A 20,070-nucleotide genomic window follows, 5' to 3' on the forward strand; every position below is an offset into this window, starting at 1 on the left:
ATTGTTTTAGATTATAGATTCTGATTTTGGATAAAATTGTTTAATTAATTTGAAATGGGATTTTTTAGGAAGTTAGGAAGGAGTATATGCTTAGTATACATAATATAGAGGTATTTTTATTTTTATGATATAGTTTTTTTTTTGTTAAGTAGTGGAGGGGTGGGGACTGGGGCTTGTTCATTGATTATTTTAACTAATTATAGATTTTAGTTTTGGATAATTAAGTTGTGTAATGTTCTCATTCGCTTTTGTAATCAAATTATAGATTTTTTTAATAATTAAAAAAAGCTAAAATTTATAATCTACTAAAGAGTTGCTTTTACTTTATAATCACTTCTATAATCATATGTTACAAACTCTAAAGCAACCAACAACAAGGTCTTTAGAAGAATGGAGGGGATTTATATACAAATTTGTAGATACATTTATACCACTTAAATCTATCAAAGTACACATATAGATGTATATCTTTTATTAGTGGTCAGTACACTTCTTTCCATAATTGTTTGATTAATTTTAGATAGGATTCTTTTGCAAGTTAGGAAGGAGTATATTCTCTAGCACACATAATATACACTATTACCGTTGGATCAATGACATCTATATCTATATAAATTTGAGAAAGGAATTTTAGCAACAAGTCTCCACACACCTTCCCACTCTCAATTCCATTTTTCTAGTATTTTACATTTAATTTATTTCATAAACTATATCATGTCCACATTTGAAACACACAACCATGTTTCCATCAAATAAGAATTCTATTCCAACTAACACTCCTCCCTTCACACCCTTTCCCACTCCAATTAATACTCCTCTAATTAGCAATTTCACTCCGATTAAAACTCCTCCAACCCAGTAATAAGACATAAAAAAATAATTTCACTAAAAACTGCAATTTACCATCTCTTTCAATTTTGTTCTAGTACCGATCTTAACCCTTAACTTAATTTGCAATCACATCTACGTTAAAAATTCTCTTAGTTAATACATTTTTCCAGGTAATTGTTTTTTCATTCCACGAAGTGTACTCAAATTGTAGGCCCAGCAAGTCATGGTTATTTATGAGAGAAAAAATATTCATTTCAATTCCCTTCTGATCACATAAAGCAGATCAAAAAAAGTTTTACAATAAAAAACATGAAAATTTTTTTCTAAATAATATATTAGGAGAGGATATCTTTACAATAATAAAACTTATGTAGGTAATTAACTTAGTTGTAACTTTGTGTATTTTCAAATTTACCCTTATCTCTATCATCTATTAAACATCTTTTGTCACTTCTTAAACTTTCATAGTTATCCTCAGGAAGACTAAATTTTATCCTAACTATCCAATTATATATTGAGTAAATTTTTCCTACACTGACGATGTATACACTATCATCGTTGGATTCATGACATGTGTGCAAAAATTGAATTTCAAATTCAAATTTTGCATATTTGTCATTTATCCAACGCTGATAGTGTATATACTGTTAGTGTAGGAAAGCTTAATCCTTATATATAACCAACATAATTTTTGTAGCAACTACCAATAGGTTTAAATATCCAAACTCTTGATTATAAAAAAGGTTTAATTACCAAAATATCTACCAATTGACATAACTACCAAGATAACTATCAATTTATTTAAAATTTTTTTATAAAAATTAATTTATTCTTAAATTGCACACACATGGTGTGCTTTATTACTAGTTGTATTAGTTGCCGGAGCATGTGATGAAGTTAAACCAATATCTGTTGATGTAAAACAAAGTTTGACTCAAACACATCTAAAACACAATACAGATAAGATAAGTTCAAAAGTTTATGCTATGTATTAATCAACTATGAATGACAACACATTTACGTACAACATTTGGAAGGTTGATTGTGACCAATAGTAAGTCTTTCCCATTCAATTTCTTTATCCAGTGACTTGATTTCTTCTTTCACTAGCTATTCTAGATAAGGCAAGCCATATGGCAATTATAGATCCTCTTCTAATATGGGGACAAAATATGGCATATGTGAAACTGCGCAAGTTTGTATTTATTGCATTGTTTTCACTGCTATTCATTAATTTTTAATCATGGTTTACTCATCATTCTGAAGTCTTGAAGATTGATTAAAGAACACTCTATCATTGGGTGGCAATTGCTGACGGATACAAGCATCGAGACAAACATATGATTTGAATTCAAGAATAAAAATGAACACATAAAAGAGAAGCCAATAGACTTCATTATTTTGTTGTTTGGAGGATATTCCAAGCAAATGCAATAGCTATATGCTCTTGGGTCCTTTTTTTTCCTCCTTTTTGGCTTAAACAGATAGTTTTGTACATTTATCTCTTTTGTTTTGTCAAAATATTTGCTCAAGGTTTATTTTACATGGATTTCTCCGATACTCTTGCCATCCTTATATATTGCTTAGGTTGTTTATTTATTTATTTATTTTTGAAGCTTAATTAATTATGTCACTTACGTTCATGATTCTTTGTTTCTTCCTTGTTTTCAACCAAAAATCAAGATTACTAAAAAAAATTCTTTCAGGAGGATGAAGGTCCAAATTTTCTACTAGAGTTGAATGGATAAATTAAAGGTCCTCTGTCTTTGACAATTAACTGTCAACTAGTAGGAAAAGCACACCTTATGGGTGTACAAATTAAGAAAAAAATAAGTTATTTTTATTAAAACTAATAGAAGTTATTAGAAGGTTGTTCTTTTTTTTTTTGCAAAAAAAGTTTTTTTTTTTTTGCAAAAAGGGAACAAAAAATAGAAGTTAATAGAAGTTATTAAATTGAAGTAGTTATCTTTAGTAAATCTTTACATTTATGAGGATAGAATTAGAAAATCAAAAGATGTCATAAAATTTTAACGCCAAACCCCTCCTCATACTTTGCATATAGAAAGATGTTAGGAGGAAAGAAGTTCTTGTGTTTTCAACTAAGAGACCTGTCATGGTGATTAAGTCATGAATTGCAATAAAACAATTCTGATTTAAGAATTTTTGTTAAGCATTTTACACGAATAAGTTATCAATTCAAATTGAGAATCTAAGGGGATTTGAATTTGAATGCAACTAATTAATTTTTTGAGGGGCAAGGATTAATTAATGATCTTGTGTATTTGAGTTTCCATACTCGTGTGTATAATGATCTTGTATTTTATATCATAAGATGTTTTAGAATTGAATAATATGTTTATTGGATTTCTATGCCATGAATTTTGTGTCACTTTGGTACGTGGAGTCTCATTGGATTGAAGATTTTTTGAAAGAAAATTATTTATTATAAGGAGTTTTTAATATAAATACGTTAAAAATGAGGTTAATAAAATAAGTATATAATCAATACATGTCTTAGAGATTTTTCAAAAGTAAGAAAAGTTTTGATATGATTCCTTTTAAAATGAATGCCTTTTTTTTTTTTTTTTTGGGGAGAGGAGTTGCTCCATGTTTGAGTATTATTATGTAGACCATGTGGTTACAAAAGCGGTTGGATTTAGTACAATGCTCAATGAATCTGCCTGGCTTTGGTCCATAGGTCTTGCCTTTAGAAAGTATAGATAAGTCTTTCATTTACATCTCCCGGCGGCCTTAACTCTGCATTTGTAATTTCTTTTCTCCTTAAATGCAAATCTTTTAATACTCTTGACATGCAGTTTTCTTTTCAATATATGCACCACAACTTGCAAATGCAGGTGTAGACAATAGGTTACTTTCTTGTGAGGGAGGTTTCAAAAAGACAGGTTTTATAAAGTAATGGAAACGCTTGTTACTTTCATTTGCATTAATTGTACAATCATATAGTCTGTACATGGGTTTTCAACAGTTTTTCCTACTTGACAAGCTCTTCGGTTTTCTTGTCTGTGAGTTTGAAGTTTCTCAAGTTTGATCTGGCAATAAGATTGCTCTGGCAATATCGCCAACCTTTGAATGTTAGGCATGAAATTCTTTTATTGAAAAAAAAGGGTGAAAACATAGTGCTTAATAATACAGTAACGTATACATATTGTATATCGTGATTCCAATAAATAAATCATGTTCACTACAACGTTGAGCTTGATCAAAATATGTTTGTGTCGTGTTTATCACATATGATTAATTATTCATTACAACGTTAGCACATTACATTATTTGGAAGGAAAAAAAAACTTCAATGGAATTATTGAATTTCACGCATACATCAATGTTGCTTCTAGTGTAGAGAGGATTCAAGCATGAATTTGTCAAAGGACATACCAGTAGGAAAACATTTTCTGTTTTGACCAATCAATCAAAGTTAGTTATGCCACCAAAGATTAAACAACCCAAAAATGATACGGAACAAACCTGTAAAAGCAAAAAATGCACGACTGGAAGCAAAATGTTTTAAAGCTTAAAGGCACAAAATTTGCAACATAGCCAAATGCATCTTACTAGCTAGCAAGATAGTGCCACATTTGTTGATTAATAGCATCAATTATTAACAAGTACCATGTTTTTTCTACAGGAAAACTGAAAATTTTGTCCTATTAAGAGCGAGCAGCTATGAGCATGCTCTAACAGCAGCTGGAGGAGAATCCATCCACAAACATTCCTAGCAAGCAAACCGGCTACAAAATTCTTTAGGAGCACCCGGGAAGCCTCTTGGCTTGTGAAACCCCGGGCATTATTATGTCATCTATCGGAGTCAAGCAAGCCGAATCATTCGAATTCATAGCTCAATAATGTCTTTCACTGAATTACCTCAATACCAACAAATGTTGGTGCAAGTAAAAAAGGCCTACATTCTTTAACCACGAGATCTCAGATTCGAAACTAATGAAAATGAAAAGGACAATGTTCAAAGCACTTACCCACGCAAGGAGCCCGACCCTATTCGAACAGAATTAGTCGTAGACCGTAAACCAGATGCAGATACTTGTAGGTTATACCAAAAAAAAAACTGAATCATCTCCATGATCACTCTTAGAAGCTTCAACTGGAGTGTCAGGAACATCCCAAGGGTTGCAGCGTACGACTCAATAACATGTTATGAAAAGCTTCCTCTGAGTTCCCCAACAAAACATGCAAAGGCACCCCTATGATTCCGTACAACCAGTCCAACACCAAAGGAGCTGTCCTCAGGAAAAGTTGCACTATCAAAATTGACCTTCAAGAAGACTCGGGGAGGTTTTCCAATGCGGTGATGAGTTGCACTAAATGTAACTGCTATATCTCTCATTTAAAGAATCTTCAACAAACAATTCGACACAAACAAATACTAACTCATAACTAGCAAAGAATCGAAAAGTCTGCATTTATCACTTTGGGATCTGTCCAAAAATAATCCTTCCCAGTTTCAAATCCCCACTGGCAGATCACCAAGTGTCAAAAGCTATAACCCCATCATTGGTGATCTTAAAGATCATCACTTCCAACTATCAATAACAATAAGAACCACACGATCATTACCTCTAGAATTTTACACACACATGCTGGAATGTGTTCGCACTTCTGATGTTCCAAGTCCATATGCTTATCAACTCAACCAAGATGGCTAGATTGCTACTAATTTTAAACGACATAGTACAAATAAAAAGATGACGACCAATGATGAGCCAAAGAGGTGAAACCATTAGACTGCCCAGAACAAATTCTGGAAAAATATTTATGGTTTTAGGTCTCGAAGAAACGAAGTTCCAACATAAATTCGCGCTGCTTCGGTGAATACCAAGCAACAGCCTTTGCTGAACCAAGAACTTGCAAGGCATATTCAACTGCAAATACAGGATCATTCATGACTGGGTACCAGTTCCCTTTTTTCGGATCAAGTGCTACTTCAGAATCAACTCTAAGGCTGAAAGGTCCAGCAATCTGCAAAGAGAAGGTTCAAAATGATATCAATCATCAGTATTACTACATGAGAGGTAAACAACCAACCAAGACACCCAGAAGAAAGTTGTCAAGTCCTTCTGAAGCTTTGGCAAAACAAACAGACTTCAATTTGCAGAAAAAAACATGATGCAAAAGACAAAAACTCGAAAACTGCTAATAGCTTCACTACTGAAGGCCTTTAACTTTCATAATTTACCCTTCGGTGTTGTCATTTAAAGTTTTGCCCCCAAAAAAAAATGTTGAACATGTTTCAGAGGGGTTTCTTTTAACAGAGAAACAATAATTTTTTTTTTCATTCTAGAGAATCCCAGAAGATGCTGATCTCTGTAGTTTAATGAAATGTAGGCTCTGATCATTGTTAGCAACAAAAGTAAATAGGAAAACCCAGCCTTCCCTTTTCGACACAAGCACCACTAACTTCTCCATTCCCCTGTCCTCCCGCCCACTATGTTCTTTGCTTCCCAACATGTGTTCACTGCACTGCATCTTCCTATTCTTACCTCTTATGCAACGAGACCTCCCTCCTCATATCCTGCCACTGCTCCCACTAACTTTCCATTTCCAACTCCTCAGCTCTGCACACCCCAAACTCTTCACTTCTGCCTCCACCTTTCTCCTACACATTATACGCGGGCAAATACATTCCTTCTTCTTTTGGTTTCTTTCCCACAACCAACACCCCCCTCCTCTTTCTCTGCTTCTGCTTAAACCAACTATTATTACAGCAGAGGGACACAGATTAAATCCAAATCCAATAAAAAGCAGGCAGTGCAGCAAGATGTACTCTTCTTCATTGCTTCCAGTTTTCCTCACAATTTATAGAAGTGCTTGATATTTGAGGGAGCACTCAAAGCTGAGGATATGTCAAAGAAGAAATGTGACAGGAATAATCAGTTGAAGAGAAAAAGTTATGACTACCCAATGTGCAATTTACAAGTCAATTGATCAATTCTCAATAACAATCAATTGATCAATTCTTGTAATAACAATCAGTTTAAGAGCTGTTTTTTGGGTAATGGAAGAATTGCTTTATTGACGGGAGATTGGAGGATTTGATGGTGAAACTAGAGGTATCTGATTTGATAAAAATGAAAAAGAGGTAACTCCAAGGGTAACTATAAGCAACTTTGGGCAAGAACACATACCAAAACTGTGTTTGTTATCATGTTGATCACTTAAAAAAGGGGAGTGAGAAGCTTTTGCATGAAGCTCCATGAAAGATAAACATAAACTCCTGATTTGATAACATCATTGACGAGTATAGCACAAGTCAATATAGTTAAGAAAAACCATGGGTCACAGCAGCTATTCAAAAGATTCTGATCGTGGATTTGATAGTAATATCCTCTGTAAACAATTATAAGACAGCGTACCTGCTGCTGAAATGACAAGGTGGCTTTTGGACATAACGTCTCAATTGTTTCCCAACTTGGTTCTTGAGAATTATACAGATTATAACCCACGCGAGCAGCACCAGAGAGAAACTTTAACCCTGATGGGAAATCCAAACGTACATTGATGCGTGTCAAATCCAGGAATAACCTTTGGAAATTTCCATGTTGTGCTGAGAAAAACGCAGATGCAAACAGGTCCGCTGAAATGGCAGAATTTGCTGCCTGTGCTTGAAGTCCAGAGCCCTTCAAATATTGTATATCATGTTCTCCTTGTGTTCTGATTGACGTATTACCAACAAATGCTGTCACAACAGCACCTGCAAGGGCATATTGTGCGTCATTACCAAATGAAATAGGGAATGTATCAAAAACTTTCACATGTATGAGTTGATCAACAATTAATTAAAGCAGCAAATCATCAGACAAATAGGCAAACATGTAAACTTCCATAAGCAAATGGCATTCTCTAGAGTAGCCGTTGAAAACCTGTCTTCTCATTATTTCTATAAGACTGAGTTCATAAATACCAAGCAATGACGTTATCAACTGACAAGATGAAATTTATCCATATATTTATAATACAAAATAAAATTTTGACACAACAATGGATAGAGGACCTTGAAGTTAGGCGACACAAAGAAAAGTTCAAAAACCAAAGTAGTATTTGGTAAAACCTTTTTTCTGCTTTTTAAATAAAAAAGTTTGAAGGATCATTCAACCTATCTTTACCTAGAAGGGTGGACACTGAAATATGAGGATCGGACAAAAAAATGTCGTAAGGTTGCACCATTGATAACTTTGGTGCTTCACTTGTCCAAATATTGGCATTCTTCTTAAAGGATATTGCACATTTGGCACACAAACCGGGGAGTAGAGCAGCAGGTGCTCCACCAGCTGACTGAGTTTGAACTTCATTCGGTGAACCCATCACGTGATTAATGCACAAATGATAGCTTGTACTAGAGTCAGCAGGAACTGAGGCAACATCAGCTGCCAGAGAAAATGGAACATCCCAGTGGTTACCATTGTGATCAACAAAACGTTCTAGCCCAGCAGCTTCAACAATGAGATTATGATGAGGAAACTGCAATGACAAAAGTATCTATTTACAAGGGGTACTAGGAAAAGAATCAACAGACTGCAAAGCAACGAAAGCACAGTACAACCAGAAGCTAAAAAACAACAAAGGAACATTTGACTAGCTTGGAAGTGAAAAAAGGAATAATTTATGCAAACATACCAATGTGTGCTGAATCCTACTACTGCTAGAGATAAAAGGAAAAGGAAAAAGAAATTTGAAACATAAAAAATGCATGAACAAGCAATTAATAACAGTTTTGAGTTCGTACATTCTTGCCTTGTGATGAAGAACTGCTTTCGTCCTAGAGTTCTTCCCATCACCATATCCTTCATAGCCCAGAAGAAGAGTATCATCAGGTGTTACCAAAAGTTCTGAACAGAGGTTGAAAGCATAAAGGGATTTTTCAGAAAGGTGTTTTTTGATGCGTTGTAACCATGATGGTTCTGACATTTGCAATGTCCCATCCTTTTTGATAGAGGTCACAAACTTCTGGATTTTAAATTGTCCAAGTAATGTTGCAAACCTGCATGGCTTTGAACATAAATATTAGTTAATGCTGACTCCACATATGGGCAACTTTTGATTGTAATGACTAAATAAAGTATCAGCAAGATTGCATCTCGCAAATTTAGTAGCTTAGGATCATGACAGATGTAGAGATAACTTGTTACATTAGTATGGTTGGCTGTCTGTCATAAAGATAACGAGCATTTCTACTAATTTTATTTTACAGAATGAATGTACACTATTTTATGCGTATTTTGCAGAAGCAAATTTTGTAGGTAAATTAGTCTAAATGTGCTACCCAATGAACAGCCTACAATTGTGCCACATTAATTAGGGCATCCAAGCATGCCTTTCTGATAAGCATTCCCCTATACTTAAGGCCCCAAACTCAGCCATAAAACAAATTGAGCTACAGTTATCAGCAACATTGCATCTCAATGCAAGTAGCACCACATTGAAATAAACTGAAGGTTCTACATAACTTAGCCATAATTTAAATGGAGCTAGAACTCCGCTAAGAAGAGCTGCAGCATGGTTAATGCTATAGGTGGCAAATAAACCCATTTAATTAAATTTACCCATATCCGTCCATGAATAGATGGATATGAGTATCTTAAGTTTTTGCATATGGGTATAAATGAATACCCAATAAATGAGTATTATTGGGTAACACATCAAACCCAATTAATCTATTTAGAATTGTCTTCCCCCAATCCTACACTTTTCCCCCACCCATTTTTTTTTTCTTTTTTCAAATTTTTCATTTTGTCATGATTTTTTTTTATGATGTTAACTACTTTTGTTTCATCATTATCATCATTATTATTTGGTGGTTTCATCTTATCATTTTATTTTCTCTTAGTTTGTTAACTTGCTCATTTTTTAGCATTACCAATTTATGACAAGTTTTAACCTCTTTTCCTACCTTTTCAAAATGAAATTTGAAATTTACACACAAAAAACATGCTAGGAGTTCAAAATTTTTGGATTAAATTTATATGTTAACTTTTATACTCCCTCCGTCCCGTTTTGTTAGTCTTGATTTTTTTTTCACACCGATTAAGAAAGTGTAATTAATTTGGTTGGAAACATAAATTTAGATTAATAATTTCCTAAAATACCCTTATGCTAATCACGAAGAGTGCCAATTAATATCAGTTACAGCTAATGGGTTAGTATTGGAAAAACTCAATGTATTCAATGTAGTGGGTTAGTATTTAATAACAATGTATTAATAACAAGATATTTAATAAGGGTATTTTAGACAATTTGAAAGATTACTACATTTTTTAATAGGAAAGTGGACCACAATTTGGGACAGACGAAAGAGGAAAACAAGACTATCAAAGTGGGACGGAGGGAGTAGTACTTAGTTCAAATTTTTATATTCTTATTGTTCAATTATTGGATAGTATGTAATTTTGCGATATAGATTACAGATGAGAAAAAAATTAGTAATTAGACTTATTGAGCATTATAAGTAAATATTTAAAACTAATGATGGGTGCAAAGGGTGGTATAAATTGATAACTTAGTTTGCAAAAATGAATTTACAAAAAGTTAAAATAAATGGATTATAAATGGGTAATTGGGTTACCCAATTCATTTTTTGACTTATCCATTTATACTCATCTAATTAAATGGATATAAATGGATTGACTCACTTATACCCATTACCCATTTTAACCAACAAAAACCCATCCAAATCACCTATTTTGACACCTCTGGACTACTTAATGCTCATACCCACAATCTTCTAATATCCAATTCTTATGAAGTAGACCTAAGATTGTTCTGCATCAGAATCTAAAACAAAGTCCACAGAAATGACATTTGAAAAGAAGTCAATCCCGGCTGCTTCTATCAAAAGATAATAAGCAAAAATGCTAAAAACTAATAGAAATTTCCTCATCACTCTGTGGCATCATCCCATTCAGAAACTTTCTCTATTACCAACACTAGAGGGAAGTCCCACGCGAAGCGTGGGGATTGATACCTGTGGCGTGGTCAAATAACTTAACAGTGTTTGATAACTTGATATCAAGTGGAACACACTTATATATTCCTTAAGCTTTCTATTGTCATAATTAGCATTACATTTTTCTGGTGCTTGGCTAGATTCTTTTATTGAGCAACAACAGCACGGTTCCCTATTTTCCTTTTCAATGTCTAGTACAAATGGAAACTCATGGTGTTATCATATGTATCATTTTCCCCTAAGTTTAATCTTTCAAACAAAATTAGGTTGTTCAATCAGGAACACTCACCATTGTTTTGTTTAGTAGTTTTAACAAAATGAACATGAATTTTTAATGGTTTACGCTTATTTTCTGTTGTTCCAATCGTACTTTATCTTTTTCTTCTACCGATAACAATACATATCTTTTTCTTGCCTTTTGATTCCCAAATTACTTTTTAGCATTAAGTTTTTTAATATTGCTTGTTTGATCCATCCTAAATTTCAACCCACAGGCCCTAAACTTAAACATAGAAAATTTATATATAGCATTTGTTTGTTTGACTACTACAACTAACAACCATTATTTCGATCAATACACGTATCTACAAATAAGTAGAGAGGAAATTAATTTTCCTCATTACAAACACTAACTTATATCAAACAATTATCAGGTCTACGAAATTCAATACAAAAATAACAAAGCATGTAAATATAGCTATTTATCTATTCAAATGACAATTTCTATCCACACACAACAACTCAGTCACTTAACTATTGAACCAATAAATTGCATCAACTACAAGATAATTTTCAAAATGGAACAATCATTCACACATTTGTTCATTTAAGCACATGATTCAAATGGATCAAGTATAATTGTAATCATATTTAATCAATAAATGACATGCATCAAGTGGGAATATAGAGTTACCATGTACCTTCAGTAGTAAAATGCAATCTAAGAGCAAAATCTCTCCACACTTCATCCGCTTGCAATAGCAAGCACAAAGGCTTATTCAGGATTTTGTAGAATGGAAGCTATGCAACTCATAGACCAGAAAGCAAGAGCACAACTGAGCATACCTCTACAAACCCAACTTTGGTATTGTGCAAACCTTCTTAATCCTCAATTTTGTACCTTAACAATAGCCATTATGGTAACCTACGTTACAAATTGATGAGCAAATGTTGAAGAAAATAGGAGGTCCTGCGTTACTCTTGTAACATTTATTCCAAATGATTCTTTACCTCTCACACTTTAATGGCCTCATCAATGTGCTACAATTATTAATTCAAATAAGTGCCATTTGTTGCAAGAGTTGAATTAATGGTTCTTGAGCTTGAATGATGAAGAAGACGAAACTTTCTACGGTTACAATTCAAGTATTCATTTTTAACCTTACTGCACCAATATTATCTTAAATGCATTTAATTTGCATAATCAATTCAGCTAAACATACTTGAGGGGAGTTAATTTCGCTTTTCTACCCACTTTGCTAAATCAATGGCAAAGTAGCCAAACCATTAGCCACTAAAGGGTACAGTAGGTAAACCATGCAAAATTAGGCAACAGAAACTTGTGTATTTTGCTTAATCAATACTGTTATATTTTTACCATTACCAAAACGCCCCTACAAATGTTAGATGAAAATCACCCAAGAGTCATACAACAACTCCTTTTTATATATATATAGGATACAGCGCACAATTAGTCGTTAGTTCACTCTCAGAATTACAGAAAGTTAGTGAAAGAGGTGCAATCCATTGCCTAATTCATACTTCATAAAAAGCGTACAGTGGCATTTGTACCGATTTGTGTACTAAATATAATGCTCAACGCACAGAAACACAGAGACACAAAAAATGTTAAATTCGGCAAGGAATCAATACAACAAAGCGTCCCCCATTTTTGCAAACTTCCCACAACTAATCAATGTTTCAACAATGTACATCATCATTCATTAAAGAGAAAAACCTCTCGAATATTCACGAAAGCAAAAATTCGTTTAAGCTCGAAGAAGAGAGAAACTAATCCGAAAAAATGGGATTGGGCCGAAGGAAGAAAAGAAGGAACAATGGGTTTACCAGCGTTCACCAATGGAAGAAGGCAGGGGAAGAGAGAAGACCCTTTCAAGAGCAAGACCGCGGTCAGGAGTGAAAGAAGGGACAAAGGGGGCAGCCATAAAACGCTGGAAGAAATCGATCTGTCTGGGCCTCGAAAGCCTGGCGCCGCGGCTTACGCCCAGAGGTAGAGGGTCGCCGGCGACAGGGCGTGCCTTGCCGTCCAAAGTCACCGGCGTAGACATGTCCAAATCCCAGAACCCACTGTCCATTGCCCATCTCAATTTCTTCATCGTCATTTCTAAAAGCAGCCAAAGACAAATTTGCAAAAAGCAAAATGTTTTGTAAAGCAAAATTGGAGTGAAAAAACTGATACTGGCACTGTTTATAATTGGGAATCGGGGGTTTAAGGGCCGAAGGCTTTCGTTTCCTTATCCCTTCTTCGGTTCAACCCGAGAAGGATTCGTTTGTTAGAACTTTTTTTTTTTTGTCATCACTGTTGGTATTCGGGTCTATACCCGATTAATCTCACGGCGCTCTAACAGAATGGGCCCGATCGATGCTGAAAAAGATAACAACTGGGTTGCTGCCCGAGATCGAATCCAGGTGGAACTCAACTTAGGAGGCTACTTCCACCAGCAGACCAATCCAACGCGAGCGATTTGTTTGTTAGAATTTAGAATATGAGAAATGACATTATCCTGTTCAATGTACTTTTTTTTTAAATTTCTGGTCTGAGGTCTACAATTTAAGTCTACTCTACTACTATGGAGAGGAGACTTTGAAGAAGGGAAGCACTTCACTTTCCTTTATTACACCTGAATTTGACCCCTAAATTTAGTGCACGAGAACTTGACTCGTTTCCAATAAATTCTCTTTACATTTCTTATAATGTATGCAGAGGCCCCGTTCTGGGTCCGGACACGTGGCAGCCCAGGAGTAGTCGAACTGGGCCTTGGCCCTCAGACCCCCGGCAGCAGCCCTGGGCCTCACCGACTAGGGCTCCCAGGGGAGGCGAGAGCCCGTCCCGAAGAGGTCGGGAGTAATCCCCTTGAGTGCCGGATAATGACTATTCTGGGCAAGTCCCGAAACGTACGGAGGTCGGATTCCCTCACAGGTATAAATGACAGAACACGTCAACTGTGCAAGGTACGCTCACTATTGGCAATTGACTTCCGACTGTCCTTACTTCCAGTGAACTCTACTCACCGGAAAACTAACTTGGCCGTCGGAGTGCCCTCGGAGACAACCCTCGGGCCCCCCTTTGTGAGATCACTTTTACTTGTTTTGCAGGCCTTGGACCAGCTCTTCCATCAACACCCCGAACTCGTCAGTTCAGCTCGGTCCGGGGAAGCTCCGCGCTTCTTCAGTTGGCGCCGTCTGTGGGAACCGTAAGGTAAGTAAGATTGTGTTGATGGTCAGGACGCGATCCAAGCGCACGGTAGAGAGCACGGGCCCTGGGGGCGGTGAGGGGTCCCAGCGAAAAGAGGCTGGGGCGTCCCAGGGCGCCGGTGGCTCAGCCCTTTCAGGGGAGCGGAGGCAGCAGATCTTCCAGTTTGTGACGGAGAATCTCCCCATGCTGGAGGATATAATCCGACAGGCGAAGGAGGGAGATGGGGCTGGAGGTGCGCAGACCTCCAAGGCCAAGGGGAAGGAGAAGGAGTCACTCCCTGACCCTTCGGAGGATGAGTCACGAGACCAGCCCCCCAGGAGGAAACGACCACGGACTCCACCACGCCCGCGAGCCTCGGTGGTCGGGGACAGCGAGAGGTATTCCCGCGACCGGTCCGCGAGGAGCCGTCCGAGAGACCCCTCCCCACGGAAGCCCACGCGGAATGGGTTCGAGCGTTCCCCTGCTCGGTCTGTCAAGAGCCGACCCCGAGACCCCCTTCATTGGGAACCAGCCAGGGATGAGCTCGAACAGATCCTGAGGCCCCGGCCTTACGAGGACAACTACGCGACCTCGCCCTTTACCCGGGAGATAGAGGACTACCCGCTACCCCAGAGGTTTAAGATTCCGAGCATCGAGATGTACGATGCCTCTACAGATCCGGAAGACCACCTCTCGGTCTTCCTGACGCATATGCGCCTGCAAACCGCCGCGGACGAAGTCCGCTGCAAAACTTTCCCTATGTTCTTAAAGGGGAAGGCACGGCTCTGGTTTCAGGGACTGGCACCGGGGTCTGTACGGAGCTTTCCCGAACTGGCTCGGCAGTTTGCGGCCCAGTTCGTTTCCTCGAAGGTTTACGCGAGGAACGCAACCCACCTGATGTCCATCAGACAGAGTCCCGATGAGTCGCTGAGGAATTTCATGACCCGCTTCAATGCGGAGAGCTTGCAAGTCAGGGACAAAGATGAAAAAGTGGTAATGGCCGCCTTCACAAATGGGCTCAGGGTAGAGGAGCTCTTTTACGACCTGGCCAAAAAACCTCCCGTAAACCTGGAGGAGCTCCTGCGCAGGGCGCACGAGGCTGCTAATGCGGAGGAGGCAGGTCGCCTGAAGAAAGATTCAGATCGGGAGCTCGGAGATCGGAAGGGTCGGACAAACCCCCACGAGGGCAAGGACGTTCCGGCCAAGAAGAACGTCTTCGATCGGCTCTCGAAGGAGAAGGCCCCTGCTCCGCCACCACTCCCAGAGAAGACCTATACTCCTCTGACACGACCCAGAGCCCAGATCCTGGCTGTTATGGAGGCGGAAGGGCTGGGAGACCGGCCGCCCAAGATGGGGACTTCCCGGAACAAAAGGAACCAGGACCGATACTGCGCCTTTCACCGCGACGTCGGACATGACACGGAGGGGTGTTGGGCCCTGCGTAAGGAGATCGAGAACCTGATCCAGCGCGGCTTTCTAGGTCGGTTCGTACGCCGACCAGGTCAGGAGTTCGGACGCAACCACTACGGAGATAGGCGCGAGGGACAGCGTAGCGACCGCCCAGAGCGGCGTGACACTCTTCGGAACCACTCCCCCGACCCGGATGGCCAGAACCTAGCGGGGGTGATAAACACCATCGTTGGGGGCCCCACGGGCGGAGACAGTCACACAACTCAGAAAAACAGGCGACCTCCACCCGAGGGGGATTACTCCTTGAAACGTTTGCGCATGGACGAGGAGATCACCTTCGGACCAAGAGATGCGGTTCCCCTGGCGTCCGGAAACCATGAGGCCATCGTAATAGACGTTGTCACCAACAACTACCGGGTGAAGAAGGTGTATGTCGACCAAGGTAGCGCGGTGGATATCATGTTCTATCGGGTGTTCAAAGAGCTCGGATTGAGGGACGACCAACTGACCCCGGTTCGAACACCCCTGGTAGGCTTCACGGGGCCACCCATTAATCCAGAGGGAATGATCACCCTGATGGTCACGGTAGGGCAGGCCCGCAAATGCCGGACCATCCCTGTCAATTTCGTGGTGGTCAAGCAGCAATCCCCGTATAACGTGTTCCTGGGTCGGCAAGCTCTGAACGCCCTCCGAGCCATCCCGTCTACCCTCCATCTCAGTGTGAAGTTCCCCACTTCGGGAGGGATAGCCGAGGTGCACGGTGATCCAGATGTGGTCAGAGCTTGCTACTTGGCCACGCTCCGCGGGCCGGAGAAGATGGTCGCCCAGACGACCAGTTTGGAGCCCTATATCCCAGGAGACGAGACACAGCAGTTTGGCACACAGGACGAGATTGAGGAGTTCCCCTTGAGGGAGGAGCGGCCCGACCAGGTCATCCGCATCGGGGCATTGCTGCCAGCCGAGGAGAAGGAAGGCTTGAAGACCTTGTTGAGAGAGTACTCCGAGGTCTTCGCGTGGACGGTGGAAGACATGCCTGGGATCCCTACAGACCTGGCAGTCCATCACCTCGACGTGGACCCTCACTTCAAACCGGTGAAGCAGAAGAAAAGGAGCTTTGCCCCCGAAAGGAATGAGGTGATCAAGGCTGAGGTAGGCAAGTTGCTGGAGTCCAAGATCATCATGGAGGTCTACTACCCGACCTGGCTGGCCAATCCCGTCCTGGTCAAGAAGGAGGACCAGACCTGGAGGATGTGCGTAGACTTCACGGACCTTAACAAAGTCTGCCCAAAAGACTGTTTTCCCCTGCCGAGAATCGACAGGTTAGTAGACTCTACCGTGGGTTTTGACGTTTTATGCTTTCTGGATGCTTTTAAGGGATACCATCAGATCGAGATGGTTGAGGAGGATCGAGATAAGACTTCCTTCATCACCGAGGAGGGAACCTACTGCTACAGGACCATGCCGTTCGGGTTGAAGAACGCGGGAGCTACGTACCAGCGCCTGGTCAACAAGTTGTTCCAAAATCAGATCGGCAAAAACATGGAGGTATATGTGGACGACATGATCGTCAAAAGCCGGACTGACCAGCGGCTCATACCCGACCTGAGGGAGATCCTGGACATCCTACAGGAAAGCCGGATGCGCCTAAACCCGAAGAAGTGCACATTCGGGGTCAGATCAGGAAGGTTCCTGGGTTTTCTGGTGTCCCGGGAGGGGATTCGGGCCAACCCGGATAAGCTCCAGGCCATCATGGACATGGCTCCTCCGAGGAACGTAAAGGAGGTCCAACGGCTAACTGGGAGGATGGCAGCCCTGAGCAGGTTCCTCTCGCGCTCCGCGGTCAGGGGGCTGCCCTTCTTCCGAGTCCTAAAAGCGCCTAAGGATTTCCACTGGACAGAGAAATGCCAGAAAGCCTTCATCGACCTAAAGGCCTATCTGGCTGAGCTGCCCACTTTGACCGCCCCGGGGTTAGGGGAGACTCTGTTCCTTTACCTCTCCGCCTGCAGCGAGGCCATCAGCGCGGTTTTGGTGCGGGAGGACGGGGGGGTTCAGAGACCAGTGTACTACGTTAGCCGCGCTCTACAAGGGCCAGAGACGAGGTACACGCCCGCGGAAAAGCTGGTCCTTGCCTTGGTACACGCTGCTCGCAAGCTCCGTCCTTACTTCCAGGCCCACAGCATTGTAGTCCTGACCAACCAGCCCATGCGTCAAATACTCACCAAGCCCGAGGTCTCGGGCAGGATGACCAAATGGGCCGTCGAGCTGGCCGAGCATGATCTTAGCTATCGGCCTCGCACCGCGATCAAAGCTCAGGCCTTGGCAGACTTCCTTGCTGAGGGGGCTAACTTGAGCCTGACCGAGCCAGCCCCAACACTCACGGACACCCCGGTGGAGGAGCCGTGGGTACTGTTCGTGGATGGCGCCTCGAGCAAGGAAGGGAGCGGGGCTGGCCTGTTGCTCACCTCGCCCACCGGGGAGGAACTGACCTATGCGCTTAGGTTCGATTTTCCAGCATCCAACTACGAGGCGGAGTACGAGACCCTGTTCACAGGACTGCGGATAGCCCACCAGATGGGAATAACCGCGATCCAGGTCAGGAGCGACTCACAGCTCGTCGTTCTTCAAGTCCTCGGGGAGTACGAAGCCAAGGACGAGGTTATGAAGAAATACCTGGCTAAGGTACGAGAGGTGGTGGCCTTGTTTGGAACATTTGAAATCGAGCGGGTGCCGAGGTCCCAGAACAGGCGGGCAGACACCCTTTCAAAACTGGCGTCCTCTTCGTTCGCCTATCTGAGCAAGGAAGTCTTGGTAGAGGTGGTAAAACAAAAGAGCATCGACCAAGTCCAGGTCCTGGCTATAGACAGCTCGGCCACCTGGATGACACCCCTCATAGACTTCCTCAGCTCGGATACCCTCCCCGAGAGCAAAACCAAGGCCCGCCGAATCCAGCTCAGAGCTGCCAAATACGCCTACGCTGGGGGAACCCTCTATAGGAGGTCGTACTTGTCCCCCTGGCTAAAGTGCGTGACCCCGGAAGAAGGCGACTATATACTCCGGGAAGTCCACGAAGGCCTATGTGCGGCACATGTAGGATCTCGGGTGTTGGCCAAAAAGTGCCTCCTCCTGGGCTACTACTGGCCCTCCGTCTTCCGAGATGTCGCAGATCTGGTACAGAAATGCCGAGTTTGCCAGGTGCACGCCTCGCTGCGCCATCAGCCAGCTCGGGAGATGATCCCCGTCCACAGTCCTTGGCCCTTCGCTCAGTGGGGGATAGACCTCTTGGGTCCCTTCCCCCGAGCCCCTGGGAGGTATGAGCACCTTGTGGTTGCCATAGACTACTTCACAAAGTGGGTGGAAGCGGAGCCCCTGCTCTCTATATCCGGGAAGGCAATTCAGAGGTTCTTCTGGAGGAACATAGTTTGTCGTTTTGGGATCCCGCACGTCCTGATATCTGACAACGGGCGCCAATTCGCGGAGAACCCTTTCAAGAGCTGGTGCGCTGAGCTCGGGATCGACCAGCACTTCACGTCAGTCGGCCACCCCCAGGCCAACGGCCAGGTGGAGAATGCCAACCGAACCCTCCTCCAAGGACTGAAAACCAGACTGGAGCTGGCCCAGTCCAACTGGATGGAAGAGCTCCCTAGCGTCCTTTGGGCTTACCGCACACGCCCAGGACAGCCACCCATGAGACCCCGTTCTCCCTCACTTACGGGGTAGAAGCAGTGGTCCCTGCGGAGATCGGCCTCCCCTCGCCCCGAACACAGAACTTCGTTGCGACATCCAATGACGAAGAGTTGCGGTGCAACTTGGACATGCTTGAGGTTAAGCGGGAGGAGGCAGCCATTCGGATGGCTAAGTACAAAAGCCAGCTCGCCCGCTACCACAACGTCCGAGTAAGGAGCATACAGTTCCAGCCGGGAGACCTGGTCTTGCGAAAGAACTCGATCAGCAGAGCTTACAGTTCCAACAAGCTCGACCCAAACTGGGAGGGTCCGTACAAGGTCCTTGAGGTGAGCCGAGCCGGCTACTGCAGGCTCGCTAAGGTGAATGGATCTGAAGTACCTCGGACTTGGCACTTCTCCAATTTGCGACTGTTTGTAGCGTAGGTTAGACCAGGGGGTTCAATTGCCTGTTCTCTGAAATCCGGATTTTTGTTTTCTCATTCAATAAGAGCCCGCCTTTACAGCTTCATTTTCAATTGCACTTGTATCATTTTACAATTTTCAAGTTTGCACCTTACACTAGCACATTTAGCATTCCCTCGCTCAATGTCCTAGTGGGGGGCTAGGGGTAGTAAGGGGTGAAGTGTGAAGTGTTCGACCCGGGAGGTCGGCACGAACGCACTTAATGTTTAAAGTATTTAGCCCCAAGGGGTGAAGTGTGAGGTGTTCGACCCAGGAGGTCGGCAGGAACGCCCTTAGCGTTTAAAGGTGAAGCGGGA

At 41.6% G+C, this 20,070-nt stretch overlaps 2 protein-coding genes across 2 annotated transcripts; one reads left to right on the forward strand and one right to left on the reverse strand.

Annotated features, from left to right (window-relative positions):
• Nucleotides 1-4,663: 4,663 nt before the first annotated feature.
• LOC113705532 (protein TRIGALACTOSYLDIACYLGLYCEROL 4, chloroplastic-like) lies at nt 4,664-13,535 on the reverse strand. The gene is made up of 5 exons (XM_027227422.2): nt 12,872-13,535; nt 8,596-8,842; nt 7,968-8,322; nt 7,218-7,555; nt 4,664-5,823 (listed from the first exon to the last, which is right to left on the reverse strand). Exons 1-5 carry the CDS (start codon nt 13,144-13,146, stop codon nt 5,626-5,628), a joined length of 1,413 nt encoding a protein of 470 aa, XP_027083223.1. The 5' UTR covers nt 13,147-13,535; the 3' UTR covers nt 4,664-5,625.
• Nucleotides 13,536-14,261: 726 nt separating this feature from the next.
• Nucleotides 14,262-19,346, forward strand: LOC140013365 (uncharacterized). The gene has a single exon (XM_072062632.1). It carries the CDS (start codon nt 14,262-14,264, stop codon nt 19,344-19,346), a length of 5,085 nt encoding a protein of 1,694 aa, XP_071918733.1.
• Nucleotides 19,347-20,070: the final 724 nt, after the last annotated feature.

Source organism: Coffea arabica, chromosome 8c (genome assembly GCF_036785885.1).
Source record: "Coffea arabica cultivar ET-39 chromosome 8c, Coffea Arabica ET-39 HiFi, whole genome shotgun sequence".
NCBI classification, from domain to species: domain Eukaryota; kingdom Viridiplantae; phylum Streptophyta; class Magnoliopsida; order Gentianales; family Rubiaceae; genus Coffea; species Coffea arabica.